The 18,024-nt window shown below is 40.9% G+C and overlaps 2 protein-coding genes across 2 annotated transcripts in view; one reads left to right on the plus strand and one right to left on the minus strand.

Moving 5' to 3' along the window:
- The window catches only part of Exoc5 (exocyst complex component 5), a 52,247-nt gene extending 41,984 nt beyond the window's left edge, over window positions 1-10,263 (minus strand). Inside the window, exon 1 of the mRNA XM_027386571.2 lies at window positions 10,005-10,263. Coding sequence (XP_027242372.1) covers window positions 10,005-10,031 — 27 coding nt within the window. The 5' untranslated portion in view covers window positions 10,032-10,263. The remainder of the gene's footprint in view (window positions 1-10,004) is intronic.
- A 129-nt stretch (window positions 10,264-10,392) lies between these two features.
- The window catches only part of Ap5m1 (adaptor related protein complex 5 subunit mu 1), a 26,055-nt gene continuing 18,423 nt past the window's right edge, over window positions 10,393-18,024 (plus strand). Inside the window, exons 1-2 of the mRNA XM_027386573.2 lie at window positions 10,393-10,728; window positions 17,011-17,656. Coding sequence (XP_027242374.1) covers window positions 10,655-10,728; window positions 17,011-17,656 — 720 coding nt within the window. The 5' untranslated portion in view covers window positions 10,393-10,654. The remainder of the gene's footprint in view (window positions 10,729-17,010; window positions 17,657-18,024) is intronic.

The following is an 18,024-nucleotide window of genomic DNA, read 5'->3' on the forward strand; positions in this document are numbered from 1 at the left end:
TTCAATGCAATCCCCATCAAAATGCCGGCACAGTTCTTCACAGACCTTGAAAGAACAATACTGAACTTTATATAGAGAAACAAAAGACCCAGGATAACCAAAACAACCCTGTACAATAAAGGAAGGTCCATGGCCATCACCATTTCTGACTTCAAGCTCTATTATAGAGCTATAGTCCTGAAAACAGCTTGGTATTGACACAAAAATAGACAGGTAGACCAATGGAAGCAAATTGAAAACCCTGATATTACCCCACATACCTACGAACACCTGATTTTTGACAAAGAAACTAAAGTTTACAATGGAATAAAAAAAACATCTTCAACAAATGGTGCTGGCATAAATGGATGCTGGCATGTAGCAAACTGCAGATGTTTTTCGACATGCACAAAACTTAAGTCCAAATGGATCAAAGACCTCAACATTAATCCAGCCACACTGAACTTATTAGAAGACAAAGTGGGAAATTCCCTTGAACTAATTGGTACAGGAGATCGCTTCCTGAACATTACACCCGTAGGACAGACACTGAAATCGACAATAAATGGGACCTCCTGAAACTGAGAAGCTTCTGTAAGGCAAAGGACACAGTCATCAAAACAAAATGGCATCCCACAGAATGGGAAAAGATATTCACCAACCCCACATCTGACAGAGGGCTGATCTCCAAAATGTACAAAGAACTCAAAAAGCTAGTTTCCAAAACACCAAGTAATCCAATTAAAAAGTGGGGTACAGAACTAAATAGACAATTCTCAATAGAGGAATCTAAAATGGCTGAAAGACATCCTTAGCCACCAGAGAAATGCAAATCAAAACAACTCTGAGATACCATCTTACTCCTGTCAGAATGGCTAAAATCAAAAACACCAATGGCAGTTTATGATAGAAAAGATGTGGTGAAAGGGGATGATCACTCCTCCACTACTGGTGGGAGTACCAACTTATACAGCCACTTTGGAAATCAGTATGGCAGTTCCTCAGGAAAATGGGAATCAGTCTACCACAAAATGCAGGAATTCCACTCTTAGGCATATACCCAAAAGAAGCACATTCATACAACAAGGACATCTGTCCGACTATGTTCATAGCAGCATTATTTGTAATAGTCAGAACCTGGAAGCAACCTAGATGCCCCTCAACTGAAGAATGAATAGAGAAAATGTGGTACATTTGCACAATGGAGTACTACTCAGTGGGAAAAAACAATGGGATCTTGAAATTCGAAGGCAAATGGATGGAACTAGAAGAAACCATTCTGAACGAGGTAACCCAGTCACAAAAAGACAAACATGGTATGTACTCACTCATATATGGATTTTAGACATAGAGCAAAGGATTGCCAGCCTACAATCCACACCACCAGAGAAGCTGGTAAACAAGGAGGACTCTAAGAGAGACATACATGGTCTCCAGGAGAAGGGGGAAAGGGACAAGATTTCCTGATCAAATTGGGAGCATGGGGTGGGTGGGTGGGAGGGAAGCTAAGAGAATGAGAAGGGGAGAAAAGGAGGGGTGAGGAGGACATGAGAGAACAGGAAGGTTGAGTTTGGGAAAGAATAGAGGAGAGCAAAATAAGAGATAACATAATAGAGGGAGACATTTTAGTTTTAAAGAGAAATCAGGCACTAGGGAAATGTCCAGAGACCTACAAGGATGACACCAACTAACAATCTAAGCAACAGAGGAGGGGCTACCTTAAATGCCCTCCCCTGATAATGAGACTGATGACTGACTTATATGCCACCCGATAGCCCTCATCCAGCAGCTGGTGGAAGTAGAAGCAGACACCCACAGCTAAACACTGAACTGGACTGGAATCCAGTTGTAGAGAAGGACGAGTGATGAACAAAGGCCAGGCTGGTAAAACCCACAGAAACAGCTAACCTGAACATTGGGGAGCTCTTGGTCCCCAGACTGATAGCTGGGAAACCAGCATGGGACTGATCCAGACCCCATGAATGCGGGTGTCATTGAGGATGCCTTGGAAATCTATGGGGCCTCTTGTGGTAGATCAGTACTTATCCCTAGCATAGGAATGGACTTTGGGAGCCCATTCCACATAGAGGGATACTCCCTCAGCCTAGACACACAGGGAAGGCCCGAGGCCCTATCCCAAAGGATATGACAGACTCTGAAGATCCTCCCATGAAAGGTCTCACCCTCCCTGGGGAGCAGAAAGAGTATGGGACAGGTAGGGTGTTAGTGGTGGGCAGGGCAGAAAGGGAGGGAAAGAAAACTGGGATTGACATGTAAAACTATCTTGTTTCTAATATGAATTTAAAAAATGGGAAGAAAAAAAAAAGTTAATGTTTTCTCAAGAGGAAAACCTATCAGGATTAGGAACAAAAAGTACAAACTTCCCTGCCTACCCTATCTCCTAATCTGTTCATGTCTCATGTCTGCAGTTAAAGAAATCTTGCTACCAAAGGGGGGATGCTTTTGCCTAAGCACAAAGGAAGTAAATAAGAAGTACATTAAAGGGACTGGGGAGATGGCTCAGCAGCTAACATTGCTCACTGTTCTTCCATAGGGCCTGAGTTCAGTCCCCAGCTGAGTCAGGGATCTCACAGCCACCTCTAACTCCAGTTCCAAGGGATCTGATGTTCTCTTCTGCCTTCCAACAGACACCTGCACACATGTAGCATATATTCTCTCAGACACATATACTTAAAACATTCTGAAGGAAAAAAAAAAAACACAGAATTACATTAAGCTCTGGCTTCAAGTGTTGCTTGATAGCCCTGGTGCTTGTGTTCAGAGAATAAAAGGAAATAAACATGATCACTTTTGGGAGAGCAATCAACTGTGATCCTTAAGAGGAGGCAGAGGTGTTATTACACCAAGGCAGAGACTAGTATCTTGTGTGTCACAGAAATAATTCTCTTAAGAAGATCAATTCCCTCTATCAATTTTGAAAGCACATAGATAAGTGTCACAACAATAGCCTCAGAAGACTATACCAACCAGCTTAGACAGTAGGGATAGTAAAAGTAAAATGGAATTAGCATGATCACAGAGGATACAGGGTCAGCTGCAACATGAAACCATCTAGCTATTACACGGAGACCAGAGATTTACTCTACTATTATCTTATAGTTTCCCTCCATAATAAAGTCAAAATGCTGGAGGATCTATTAATAAAAAGAATATGGTGTAGAATCTAGTGACATAGGATGGCCTGTTGTGGTCAGTGATCTACCTCCAGCTCTGCCTGCACAAAGGGGTCCACTTGAGGCGGCAGTAGTGCTTTTACTTGGTGGTATTTTCAGGGATTTCCCCCAGCTCCCGAATGCCAAATTCACTAGATATCATACCTTTCTCAATGTAACATGACTGCAATGACTGAGACAGGTGCATAACAGCCTGATGTGTACAGTCCAAACCAGACAAAGTGCCACCAGCACAGCACACTACCATACATGTTCTACTTCTCCACAGGTGCTATCTTACTTCCTCACTCTCCCTCTTCACCACAGGGGACCTCCTAATAAATGTGCTACATAATAAACTCTCAATGCCTGCTACTAAGAGCACCTAAACAACAACACTTTCCATAGATATCAGTGATTTAGATGAAAGCAGCAAAGGTCAGGGAGTTGAAAAATGGCTTCATATAATTTTAAGGGCTGTATTAAACACTGCTGAAGAGACAGAAGTGACAAGAAAGGAAAGTTAACAGGAATTTCTCCTTTTAATTATTATTCTCTCATATATAACATCCTGACTGCAGTTTCTCCTCCTTCCTCTCCTTCCAGCCCCATCCTCTCCAGCTCTGCTCTCCTGCAGATCCATTCCTCCTCCGTTTCCCTTTAGAAAAGAGCAAGCCTCCCAGTGATACCAACCAAACAAGGCACGTTACAATACGACCAGGCACCCTCATATCAAGACTGAACAAGGCAACCCAGTAGGAGCAAAAGGGTCCCAAAGCAGAAAAAAAGACTCAGAGACTGCCCCCACTCCCACTGTTAGGAGTTCTACATGAAGACCAAACTACACAACCATTAACATATATACTGAGGACCTAGGTCAGACCCATACAGGCGCCCTCATTGTTGTTCCATTCTCCGTGAACCCCTATGAGCCCTGGTTAGTTGATTCTGTGGGACATTTTATGGTATGCTTGATCGTTCTGGTTCCTACACTCCTCCCCCACCCATTCCTCAGGATTCCCCAAGGTCTGCTCTTAGCAGTTACTAAATGAAACCTCTCTAAGAGGATTGCACTAGGCTCTGATACATGAATAGAGAAGGGTATAACATTAGGAGTCATTTCATTGACTATTTACTTACTTTGCCAGTCAGAAACAGAAATTTCTTAAAGAGGTTTATGGCCTGAACATATGATAGTACTTTTTCCTGAGATGGATGAGACCAGGGAAGATTCCGGAAAGGAAAAAAGGGAAGAAAAGAGTTTTGTTCTGTATATATCGGGGATCCAAACACATTAGACAAGCATTCTCCACAGAACCATACTATCAGTCCTCCTTTGACTTGGAGACCACACCTTATCATGCTGTCCAGGCTGGCCCTGGACTCACCCTATAGACCAACCAAACACTGAAATTCAAATCTTCCTGCCTCAGACTTCTAAGTAGCTGGGATCACACATACACAGTCTTGTGACTCCAGGCACAGTCCCACTTACTACGACTTTTCCTAGTTTATTCTTTTCTCCATATGTTAACCAAAAGCAAAGGCGAGCTCTATCACATGCTGTTCTTCCTTTCCATCTGTAGTCAAGGGAATGAATCTGAACAAGCTAAAATACTAGCTAGCTAGGTATGTGTGCAAATCTCCTTGAAAGGTTCTTGAAAAATCATACCCTGACACCTATATACAAACCCCAAACTACTAGCTCATGAGCCAGAAATAAAAAAAAAATGGTATTACATGGTGCTATCAATAGAGATATATTAGAAATACGAGCCTACAGTGATAACACTGGAAGTAAATTATTTTGCCCTCCTCTTTAGCCCCATTTGATTTGTTAATGATATTTCTTATATATTTCCTATAAATTAATAAACTATTTATTAATTGTTGGTTATTTGTAAAGCACTATAAAACCCTTCATCTCAAGCTACCAAAACGAATCTCAAATTAATATGGAAACATAGAAAAATAAAGCACATTAAGATACAAAACCATGACAAACTTTAAAAAGTTTTTTGGAAACTACCAATACAATCTTGAAGGATGTATCAAGGCTTTAAAAGGCTCAACAGTGGTAGTTAGAACTGTATCAGTTTTTTAGTTAGATTAGGTAAAATCTCTTTTCATGAGAGAATATACTTTATTTCTGAAAAATATCTGATGTTTTAGGTTCCAAAGGAAAAGTAACAGAATTAAATAGTATCTTTTATATGCTTTAACAGAATCAAATCATTAGATTTTTTAAAGCATGAATGGTCTTTAAATATCACCCTAGCCCAACTCTTTCACCTCATTTCTTTCTTATTTCAGTTCCAAGAAATGAGGACAACAGAAGATAGCTCAAAGTTTTTCTTAATTTTTCAGTTGAGTTTCAATACATCTTAGAGGGATTTCTTTTCTTTTTTCTTTCTTTCTTTCTTTTTTTTTTTTTTTGAAGAGAGCCTTTCTGTCTAGGTATCTGTTGCTATGTGTGTGTTTCCTCACTCCCCAGTAAATGCCTTTCTTCAAATTTTCAGATTCACAAAATAAGCACAGACCCAAGAGGATGGGTGTAAGTCCACACTGTAGGGTGACAGAACTGGTTGTAGGCATCATGAATAATAAATATAACCTTCCGAAGTCACTTTTTGTAATCTCTCATTGTAGTCTGCTATCACTCTTTCTAATATGACTCCGTCTCATCTACTTTGAAAGGCTTGGGCAACTTGCCATATAGACCAAGCTGACTTCAAACTCACACCCTTTCTGCTCTGCAACCCAACACCAGAATCACAAGTATGTACCACCTATCATACCATGTCCCTCCTGTCCTACTAATCCACTTAAATTCAAAGCAACTGCCATTCTTCTAAGTAGTTAATCAAACTTATGGTAAATCTTGTTTTTTTTTTTTTCTGAGATAGAAACTTAAGGTAATCTTCAAAATAACCTTCTACAGATGAGAAAACAGGTGCAAAGACAACAGGCAACCTGCTCAGACCACCCAACTACTGAGAGATGTACAGTTGAGAGATGTCATCCATCCCAGGTCTAATTTATTATCCACATAAAGCAATCATTTCTAAAGTGCTAAAACTAGTTGTGACTTCCTGCTCAGTTACTTATTCATATTTACAGTTAATAGTGGTTGCCTTCTGATATCTTCACAGGATACCTTGATAATGCCTTTTTTGCTGTTTCAGCTGTGCTTATTTCTGGCTTTTTCAGATAGGGTAGTCAAGTCAAGTCTGTCGTCAAGTTTATCCTGAATTCCTGATTCTCCTGCCCATCTCCCAACTCCTGAGATTACAGGTATGTGCTATAATACCTAGCTTTAATCTATACCTTTTTTTCCTCCTTTTTGAAATACTAGGGATTGAACCCCAAGCCTTCTGTATGCTAGTCAGGCACTCAGCATATCCTCAGCCCTGTTTTTTGTTTTTGTAAATTTTGAGACAAGAATCTAAGTTGCCTCTAGCTTGTCTTGAACTAGCAATCCTCCTGGAGTGGTCTCTATGGTAGCTGGGGTTACAGACCAGTACCACTAGATCCAGCCTAACATACTTAAAAATTTATTCCTTCTCTCCTTAATATATACTTAAAGTTAATATATTATTTTTTTCTCCCCGAAAGGGTCCAACAGTTTTCTTTGCTGAAGTTAATATATCATTAATCACCAACTTTCCCAACTTCACAGACATGAATTAACTTCTTAGTAACCAAATTCTTTTTCCAAAATGTCTCCCCAAATTCTCTGACTTTTCTGTCCCTATTAAATTAGTTTAAGATTTTTACCTGCTAGGTTAATCAATCAACAACAATTTTGGAGGGATTACCAAATGACAAGAACAGATGTCAATGACAATGACAAGACTGTGTATCTCTAATCCCCACTCAAGGCCATTCTTCACACTAACATTGGTCATATGACTCACTTGAGCCTACTAGGGAAAAGACATCAGTTCCTTTATACATGATCTACAAAAGCTTTCTCAAAATTTCCTCAAACTCCTATATCTCCAAGACTTGCCTTGAGGCCCTGCTCCCTACAAACACACACACACACACACACACACACACACACACACACACACACACACACCAACCACACCACACCACACCCCTACCTCCCTTGTCTCAGTATTTCCTGAACACCCTTCACCTTACAAACTGGAGTTACCTTCTGTCACTCACTGCCTTAGAATCCCTTTCTCCTACTGCAAGTTTCTATTCATCTATCAATACCTAACTTACCTTTCCTAATTATCCCAGGACAGAAGGAGTCTGCCCTCCCTCTGCACTGCATAATTTTACTTCTTGATCTTTTAAGCCCAATGCCTGGAATGTCAGCTGCATCAATGCATAAATGAATTTTCTGTGGCATGTCTGAGGAGACATGTAGTGTTGTTAATTTTAGTACTTTATCTTGAAGTTGATGGGTACTCAAAAAATATTTCTTGAATGAATAACTGACCCTAGTTTTTAACCCTATAAAATATAACCTGTCCAGAGAAATGGGAAGATCTGTAAAAATAACAAGGGAGACATTCATCAAAGGAATAAGAAAGTATCTTCAGCAGTATAAATAGAAGAGCAATGTCTACAGCAACAGGGAAAATATTTACCACTCAAGCCATTTTTCAAATATGCTGAATATATCATTAATCCAAACCAATCCAATCTGAACGAATCTCAGTTCAGATAGACCATCCCGAGTTTATTACTTAAAAACACCACAAATGGATTCTTTCAGAAAGATCTGTCAACAAAAAATCAAACTAAGAAGGGATTCTGGGCAACTTCCAGAACATACATTATTTCAGTTACTGAGTCATCTTTTAATAAGTCATTCTGTCAACTGACGAAAGATTCTAAAGTTTGATTATATTGTCTGAAGTTGTCTGTTAAAAAAAGATGAGTCACCAAACTAATAATAAGATTTTACAAGAAGCTGAGTTAATGAAATTTCATGGGTTCAGAGCTCTACTTTGTTTCCATTTAATTTTTCTAATATGGAAAATGAAAGTACAATTGTATGTAATAGTACATGAAAACAAGGACACATAAAAACAAAATATCCTTGACTACATCCTGCCCTGTTTCCCCCGGGTTCTCCAGCTGTGACTTGGAAAGGGAAGTAGGAGATCTGCAACCTATATTTATGGCAGTAGCTGCAGGAAATGGCAGCAGAGACTGGAGGCCTTTTTCGCTTGGGGAATAAAGGCTTATTCACAAGCAGAGTCCTTGCAGGGTTAGACTCACAGCCATCCAGGAAAAGACAAATAGACTTCTTAATTATCCACAACTGATAATATTTCAGTGTAACTATTATTATGTTTTCAATTTTGATGAGACAAGATACATATGACAGGGGAAGGGGGTCACTCCAGTTATAAGACCTATCAATATGTTTATTTGTCTTAAGAAACTTCTGATTACTGTATCATCATTGACTTTCTCAACAGCTACTACAGAACTAGTCTCACTAAGCTAAACAACTTTAACAACTCTACTAAATGGCAAGACCTACAGAACAAACACACATTTCTTCACCCCCTTTTCTTCATCCCTGGGAAAGAAAAACAAATTTTCAAGTAAGTTACTGGACTGGTCTGGTCATACATTTAAAGAAGGAAATATAGCTTGATGCAAGACAAAACTATGAATGTTAAAGAGAACTCACTATAACAGTAATAATGTTATGGTTTTTTATTAGTAAGTGAAATCCATTATTTAAATATCCCAAATCCGGTAAAGATGTAAAGATATACATAAGGGATTACAGAATTACCTAGTATTTTGACCTAGGTAGGATACACAGTAAACGTTCAGAGGACTAAGATGTGTCCCTGGGCCTAGTGTAAATAAACAGATGGCAGAATTTTGTGATTAGAGATGCTAATATTATGTATCTCCAGAGATGTCTGAGAAAAAGCAATAGATTTTTCATAATTATAACCCTTCACTCAAATCACTTTCATTATAACTTAACAATTTAAGCACACTATTTCTCCGAAAAAATAGAGTATTGTGCTAGGGATGACTGCAAGCTAAGGCGTAGTAACAAAAAAGTAACAGTGAAAAAAGTTCAATTTGTTACGGAAACTACAGCATTTAAACTTCAAACCACAATCTACTCAAATCAAAAGGATACAATTTTCACCCATGGTGACAACAGTAACTGTGAACCTCAGTGTTCTCCACAATTTACACTTATGTTGATAAGAAGTAATCCCGCCCCAAAGGAGGAGATGGTGTATCCTTCATTTTTCCTCACACCTCTACTTCTCTTTTTTCCACATAAGGAAATGCTGTTACATTGTTTTGTAATCCCATCCCATTATCTCAAACATCACAGCTTCTTACATTGAACACCATCAAATGCAGTTTTCAAGTTTGAAAAACCGAAACACTCAAGAAACACATCTGAACGCTCACAGCCTCTCGCACCTTAAGGATTCTCTTACCCAGCAGTTGGGTGGTTGCACAGCAATTAAATGCTGTAAGACGTGTCCCTCCCCTGAGCTAGTGAGGCTAAGTAGGCCTTTATGATCCTAAAAACAATCCTCCCAGTCTTTTAGACTGCAAGGTGAGCTGGCAGGCACCCCGGTGCCGCTTCTACCCTGTAGGAACGTCCCCAGGGAGAAGCCTCCAAGAGTCTCAAGTCCAGGTGACCCCGCAGCACCGTCGCGAGGATCCGCGCGGCAAGACCCGGCTCGCCCACCTTGGGCACCTGAGTCAGCCCAGCCCACTCCTCGTCCTGTCGCCGGAACCTCAGGACCCCGCGACCCGAGCGGGTCCAGCGTCCTGCCGGCACCCGCTCCGTCCCCGCCCCTCCCCCGCCGCCGCCCGCGGAGCCCCGGGACCCACCTCGAAGAGCTCGGCCGTCGTGGCCATGCCGGCCGGCTGAGAGGCTCGCCCCGCGCTCGAGGCCGTCTCCGCTTCACATGCTGCGCCTCAGCGGCGCGGCTCACACGTCCCAGCTCGGCCTACCGCCTCCGGCCCCGGCTGCAGACCACCGAGGGCTGCCCGGGTCCTCACACAGCGCAGGCTGCGCGGGAGAGCGGCCATGAAGCGGAGCCGCAGACGCCTGTCAGCTGCCTCCCGGCGCCGCCCGCGCCGCTCCCATTGTCACCGCCTCGCACGCCGGAAGTGGAGCTGCGCGCGCCCAGCGGACTTCGCGGGGCGGGCGAGAGGAGCGAGAGGCGGCGGCCGGGCCGCGGAGACGCTCGTCTGCGAGCGAGCGACGCGCCTTGAGCCTCTCGGGCCGCCATCCCGGAAGTGGAAAGAAGAGTGTTGCAGATTCCGGGTGCCGGTTCTTAGGACCTTGGGAGGTGTGTTTTGACCTGCTGGAGGGGCTGGGAGCCTTGAGTCAGCTCACCGGGAGGAGCGAGCATCTCCGGTGAATTCTTGCGGCGCAGGGTGAACGTTCCCTGGCGTAGTCCATCCCGCAGGAGGATCTGCTCTGGCTAGATGGCTACCTTAGTTTCTGTGACGATCTGATACTTTGGTGGCTTACCATGGCCCAGCGGGCAGTGTGGCTCATACGTCACGAACCGGGAAATCCACTCGGTGGCACTGTCAAGTTCTCCAGGTAATTGCAAGTCTGGATCCTCAGGCGTGATGGGGCCGAGGACGGATCGGGTAGCAGCTTTTGTGGCGCGTTGAATACCAGATCTTCCAGGAACTGCTGAGTGCGGTTGGGCAAGTTAGTTTTGTACGCTGTAACCTTATCTCACTCTGTTGTAAGAAATGAGTTGCTTGACACATGTTGCTACGACTTCTCTAATATTACTATTATTGTTATCTTTTTGTTGTTGTTAAGCAAAAATACCCCTAGCTACCCTGGAACTCGCTAGCGGAACAGACTGGCCTCGAATTTACAGGTATCTGCCTGTCTCTGCCTCTGGAGTACTGGAATTAAAGGTGTGGGCCACCAGAACCGACTGTATTATTCTGTCTTAAAAATGAATTCCATCTGTTTGAGACTGGTACAGAAATGGTGAAAGAAAAAAAAACTTACTGAGCAGTAAACATGTTTTAGATTTTTTTCAACTTTCAGAGGCAAAATTATTTCAGGATATTTTAATTCATTCTTACAAAAGCTGGTTGAGCAATAGACTGTTTTCGTTTTATCAGTATATCTGATTGTTAGAATCATTATGTGCAGCTTTTAGTGGTTGAACAAAATAGAAGGAGCTATGAAAAATTAAATTATAATCACTTCTTCCTAAGTGACATAAGTGATCTGGTCCATTTTAAGACTTTGCCGTATCTTACCCAAATAATTCTATGGAGAGGACCATGCAGTGACTTAAAATATGAAAGGCAGTCATGCAGTCTTCTAAAAATATGTTTTAGCTATTTTTGTTTCTTCTTTCCAGAACTGGTTATTTAGTTCATTTCACCATGTATTGTTGGAAGTTGGGTGGGTTGGTGGGTTCTCGAGTGTGTGTGTGTGAGAGTTTAGTTTTTGCAGTTCTTTATACTAGATATTAACAGCTTTATAAATTATAGCTGGCTAAGTTTTTACCCCCAATCTATAGGCTGTCTCTCCACTTTGCTTGTAGTTTTATTTGTTTTGCAGAAACGTTTAATTTCATGTGATTGCATTTGTCATTCTTGGGACTGTTTCCTATTCTGGGCAGTATTTCTGAGAAGCCTGTCTTATTGATTGGCCTTGTGTTCTTGGAAAGCAGAACCATACACTAGAACTTCCTGCATGATAGAAAGGGCATGGATTCTAAGTCTATGCTAATGTTAAACCAGTGAGCACATGAGGGTGTATATGAGGAACTCAGTTGTCGCTCTGTGTAGCACTGGCTTACCTGGAACTCACTATGTAGATCAGGCTTGCCCACAAACTCATAGCTGTCCTCCTGGCTCTGCTTCCTGAGTGCTGAGATTAAAGGCGTGCAACCACCATGTCCCACCTCAGTTGATAGTTTTGCTTAAGTGTAAATAACACATGTACCTAGTGTCTACCGTATTGGACAATGTCAATCTAGATGCTTGATCTGTAGGAATATATGGTTTCCTTCGGTCACATTTCTTAGTGACACATTCAAGCTGCCTCTCCCATTCAGAATGATGTTACAGTAAATATCCTCAAACAGCCTAAGGACATGTCTATACTGATTTTGACAAAATAGTGACAAGCAGCTTCCCTGAATGCTAACACATTCATTAGAAATTAGTGAATTTCTGTACTTTCCTGACTCCCACTCTAATTTTTACCAACAAAGAAGATCTAATTTTTGCTTGTTTGTCTTGCTGTAACAATATTTGTTGGTCCCCTGGGTTTCCTTTTCTACGAATTACCTTTACTTTCCAAAGATATCATTTTATCCATTCTGTATAATTTCATCTGTTACATTTAAGCCTTTAGTCCACTTGAAGTACAGCTTTGAATATGGTGTTAAATTGGAATTTCACTTTTTCTTTATACTATTAGACAGTTTTCCTAACACCATCATGTAAATCCCATATCTTTTCTTCATTGGCTCACTATTGATGTTTGCTATATTCCTTCATATAAACATTGGTCTATCTCTGTTCTATGACTTTGTCTTTTTTATGCCAATGTTCTGATTTTACGTGTAGATACTTTTATCTCAACATTGTAATTGGAGACTTACTTTTTGAAAAAGTAAGTCCTTTGAAGAAGTCATGCAGGGCTGAAGAGATGCTCAGTAATTAAGAACATATACTGCTCTTCTAGAGGACCAGAGTTTACTTCCCAGAACCCACGTGGGGCAGCTCATAGCCACCACTAGCTCTAGCCCCACATGGATCCGCTTCTGGACTCCGAAGCCTCTGCTCTCAAATGCACATACCCACCCCAACATATATATATACACATAATTAAAAGATGACAAAAACAAATATTTTAAAAGAAAAGTCATATTTGTTTTCTGAATGCTTTCCCAGTTGTGCATATTATATACTTTAGAAGACACATTCAGATATATTTAGGTGAATTTCACTATATTTCAGTGGAGGTAGCAAGTTAGGTGGTTGCATGATTCATCTATGTGTCTCTTTAACTCTGTTTTATTGGATGAATTGCTAGTTTTGTAAAGTTCTGCATTTTCAGATCTCTGACCACTTGGAGCAGGTGTTGAGGCTAATAGATTATAAATTAACATATGTTTCCTAACCTTTCCTGGAAAGATGTAAAGAAATGGCTAATAAACCTAGATTTAAAAGACAGTAACAGACCTAAGGAATCTATTCAAGTTGAGCTTGGCAAACCAGCATGTTTGTTGGGGTTACTTAAGAGAGTGTGGGTGACTCACAAGAAGACACACCAGCCAAAGTCACCCAAGTGCATTGTTAACCTTTGTGTGGTAGTAGTTGGTGTTTGGGGTAGAGCAGGCCTTGAGAGGTTCCTGTCAGGGTCTCAGCTAGGTCATCATAGCTACTCTGCCTCAAACCAGAGAAAATAGACACACTACTGCATATTCTCTACATACATGCCAAAGAGTAGTGACTATCACTTTCGATACAGGAGGGCAAATGATCTTAATAAAACCATCTTGATTTATAATATCCACTTAACTGCACCTCAGTTTGGTATTATACCATAGCTATAGAGACACTTAAGGCTTAAATTCTGGCTTGAAACTTATGCTTTTCTGTCAGCTTAGTGGCTGCACATGAACTACTGATATTTTAATTATCATCTGCTGTGTCATGGCCCCTCAGGCAGTGCCCCTTCAGCCACTCAGGGCATGGCCTGGCCAGGCTTCTGGTCCTGTGGCCCTAGCTGTGCTATGTCTGCAATGTGTAGGTTTAAATTAAGTCTCTGTAGTTCTATTTATCAGTGAGACTCAGGGGTCAAAGGCTGGGATGAAAACCTGCTAGCTTAGAGAGGCTGAGTAGCAGCTAGCTGGCCTTGCTTTTTGGCTTGAGAGACACATGTCTCTTCCCTTGCCCTGGAACCAAAAGAGCTCAAACTCCAGCCCTTGCCCTTTCTTCCTGTGCATCTTTTCTGTCCAAATTTCTGGCTTCTCTATGGCCAATTCTGGTCCACTGGATCCACCACCTGATTCAAGGTATAACATTATTGGGCAGTCTTGCGATCAAAATATCCCACAACATGAAACAAAACCTAGATTAGTTTGAAATGACAGATTAAGTCATCCAAAATTTTTAAACACATATTGAGACTTTGTTTAAGGTACCAGATTAGAGGGCTGGAGAGATGACTCAGAGGTTAAGAGCACTGGCTGCTCTTTCAGAGGTCCTGAGTTCAATTCCCAACAACCCAAATGGTGGCTCACAACCATCTATAATGATATATGATGCCCTCTTCCGATGTGTACAGGCATACATGCAGGCAGAGCACTGTATACATAATAAATAAATCATTTTTTAAAAAAAGGTCCCAAGTTAGTTTATTTTCTCTATAGTCAACTATGAGAGTAAGACAAATTACTAATGGTGTACTAGCTAATTCTTTTTCCCTTTCAATCAGAAAAATACATAAGAATATAAGTGAAGGTCCACTAATCGATCATTTGAATGCACTACTTTTATTTATTATCAGACATTAGCATCTTTTTAGAGAAAAACACTGTTAGGAAATTATTTCAAAAAGTCTTAGTAGTTACTACCCATTTGCTAGGTTTTTGATGCTGGAAATTGAATCTAGTGTTCCATGCATGTGAAATACATTCTCTTCCACTGACATATACCCCTTGACCTATTGTTTATTTTATAAATAAGAAAATGACTTTAGGAGAGTATATTAGTCAGGGTTCTCTAGAGGAACAGAACTGATAGAATGAAGTGTGTGTGTGTGTGTGTGTGTGTGTGTGTGTGTGTGTTTATTGAAGTAGGTAACAGCCTGTGGTCCAGCTAGTCCAACAATGGCTGTCTACCACTGAAAAGTCCAGGAGTCCAGTGGTTGTTCAGTCATGAGACTGGATGTCTCAGCTGGTCTTCCTTGTACACTGGAATCCCCAAGAAGTAGGCTCTAATGCCAATGAAGGAACTGACTTGTCAGCAAGATTGAAGGGAAGCAGGCAAAAAGAGCAAGCTTCCGTCTTCCATGACCTTTATATAGGGTGCCAGCAGAACGTGTAGCCCAGATTAAAGGTGAGTCTTCCCACCTCAAAGATCTGAGTTAGAAGTGACTCTTCCCACTTTAAATGATTTAATTAAGGGAAACAAATCCCTCACAGGTGTACTCAGCCACTTGGGTTTTAGTTAATTCCAGATATAGCCAAGTTAACAACCAGGAACCATCACAGAGAGTTTGCTTATTTACTCAAAAATGAGTAGATAACTTTATTCTGGACTTTAAAGTAGAAGGAAAAGGAATAAAGAAAAATATATTTGTTGAGTTTCAAAACCATTGTTCAGGAGCTGGTGACTCAGCCCTTAGCCCTGAAAGGAGGTGTAGATGTGATTAATGGATTCTTACAAATGACGGAAAGTGCCTGAGAGTCTTCTGTTTTGTAGTGGAGACAGATTACTAAATTTACATTCTACCCAGAGCATATAAACTGTAAAGGGTTAATTTGATTTTCCTCTTCATTGTGTCTAAATATCTACCAGGGCTATAGAGATAAGTCATTATTACCAAAATAGTCTTCCATATTTTTACAAGGATTGGTAAGAACATTTAGGGCATCTGTTATTCATTATGTAAATTAGTATTATCTCAATAGATGATTCTAAAATTTTAGAGGGTTAAATGTAACCACTTCTTTGTGATTAAGGTGGAATTAAAAATAAAAAACTTACTATAGATACCTGAGAGAAAAAAGGGATTTATTTTGGCTCAAAGTTTGAGGGTACAGTGGGTCATGGTCTAGGAGCTTGAGGCAGCTGGTCACATTGCATCCATAGTCAGGAAGCAGAGAGCAATGAATGGTACCTCTCCACTCCCTCCATTTCATTCAGTTCAGGACCCCAGCCCATGGAATGAGGTCACCCATTTTTCAGGGTGGGACTTCCAACCCCAGGCTAATCTAGAACAGTTTTCTATGCAGACTAAATTGTTTTTCTGTTGGCTTAGTGGCTGCACCTCAGTCTGCTGATATTTTAACTTCTCTCTGCACCCTGCCACCCAGAAGACACCATCCTGCCACTCAGACTGCAGCCTGGTGGGATTTCCGGTCCACCAGCTTGGCTGCAGCCACCAAATGAAGGTTTTAACTAAGTCTTATTGTTCTATTTATCAGTAAAGCCTTAGGAGTCAGATGTTGGGGTGAAAACCTGCTAGATCAAAGAAGCCAAGAAGCAACCAGATGACCTTCCCTTTTGGTTGGAGACACAGCAAGAAAGGCATCTCTCCATTCATTTCAAACCAAAGACCCTGCATCTCTAAGTCCCTCCCTATTCCTTTCTGTGTTTCTCTCTATCTGCATTCCTGGGTCCTCCATACTCACTATGGCTAATTCTTGTCAACTCATCTCTGACTCTACTGCATGATGCGATGTTAATTTTATTAACACAGTCTGAGTTTCACAGTGCATTCAGATATCCCAAACACTAAATCCCATCAAGTTGACAGTCGGATTAACCATGACATCTACCAAGAGGGAATCTGGCTGAAAAGCAAAGGTTTTGAATTAGAAACATGTACTCTACCTGTTTAAAAAACTAATTAAATTGGTTCAGTCATTTTCCATAGTACATGGTACATCTTCTCATTTGAGATAGCATGCTAAATACGAAGCACTTGTTCCAGTCAGAAGTTAGCATGTTTAACGGTTTAGGGTTTTTCCTTTGGTAGTGTATGTTACTTATTTGTTGCTTTTGTGTCTTACAGTTATGACTTTGCCTTCTGTTTTAAAGCTTTTTAATCCTCTCATTGATTTTACTTGGAAGAATCATTTGTGATGTTTCTGTTTCCCTAATGCAGACGATATCCTACTGTTGAAAAGCGAGCCAAAGTCTTCAATGGAAAGAGTTATGTTCCTGTACCCGAAGATGGTCCCTTTCTTAAGGCATTACTCTTTCAACTTAGGTTATTGGATGATGATAAGGACTTTGTGGAGAGGCGAGATAGCTGTTCACACATCAATAAATCATCCATCTATGGGCTTTTAGTAGGAGGTGAAGAACTCTGGCCAGTCGTTGCTTTTCTAAGGAATGATATGATATATGCAAGTGTTCCCCTGGTTGAACAAACTCTGTCCCCTCGCCCATCTTTAATTAGTATTAGTGGAGTTTCACAAGGCTTGGAACTGCTTTTTGGGATACAGGATTTTCTTTACTCAAGTCAGAAAAATGACACTGACCTAAACACAAAATTGAGTCAGCTGCCTGACTTGCTTCTCCAGGCTTGTCCATTGGGTACTTTATTGGATGCTAACTTGCAGAATTCATTGAATAGTATTAATTTCTCATCTGTGACTCAGCCACAAAAACAGCCAGCCTGGAAAGTTGGAACATACAAAGGAAAACCACAGATTTCTATTTCTATCACTGAAAAAGTAAAATGCATGCAGTATGGTAAACAGGATATAGCAGACACATGGCAAGTTGTTGGAACAGTCGCTTGCAAGGTGAGCTTTTCTCCAGGATTTTTGCTTTGTCATACCATTTGACACTGAAAAACAGTACAATTTGCAGCTTGTATTTTACATTTTTAAATGATATGCTTGTTCTCCTTAGCAGCAGCCGTGGAATTTCATAGTATCTTTCTGTAGTTTGTAAAAATTGTTTAAGAGTTCAGTGTAATAAAAATTAGAAAAGGCGGGCCTGGAGAGATGGCTCAGCGGTTAAGAGCATTGGCTGCTCTTCCAGAGGTCCTGAGTTCAATTCCCAGCAACCACATGGTGGCTCACAACCATCTGTGATGAGATCTGGCACCCTCTTCTGACCTGCAAGCATACATGCAGACAAAATACTATACACAATAAATAAATCTTTA

This window comes from Cricetulus griseus, assembly GCF_003668045.3.
Source record: "Cricetulus griseus strain 17A/GY chromosome 1 unlocalized genomic scaffold, alternate assembly CriGri-PICRH-1.0 chr1_1, whole genome shotgun sequence".
NCBI lineage: Eukaryota > Metazoa > Chordata > Mammalia > Rodentia > Cricetidae > Cricetulus > Cricetulus griseus.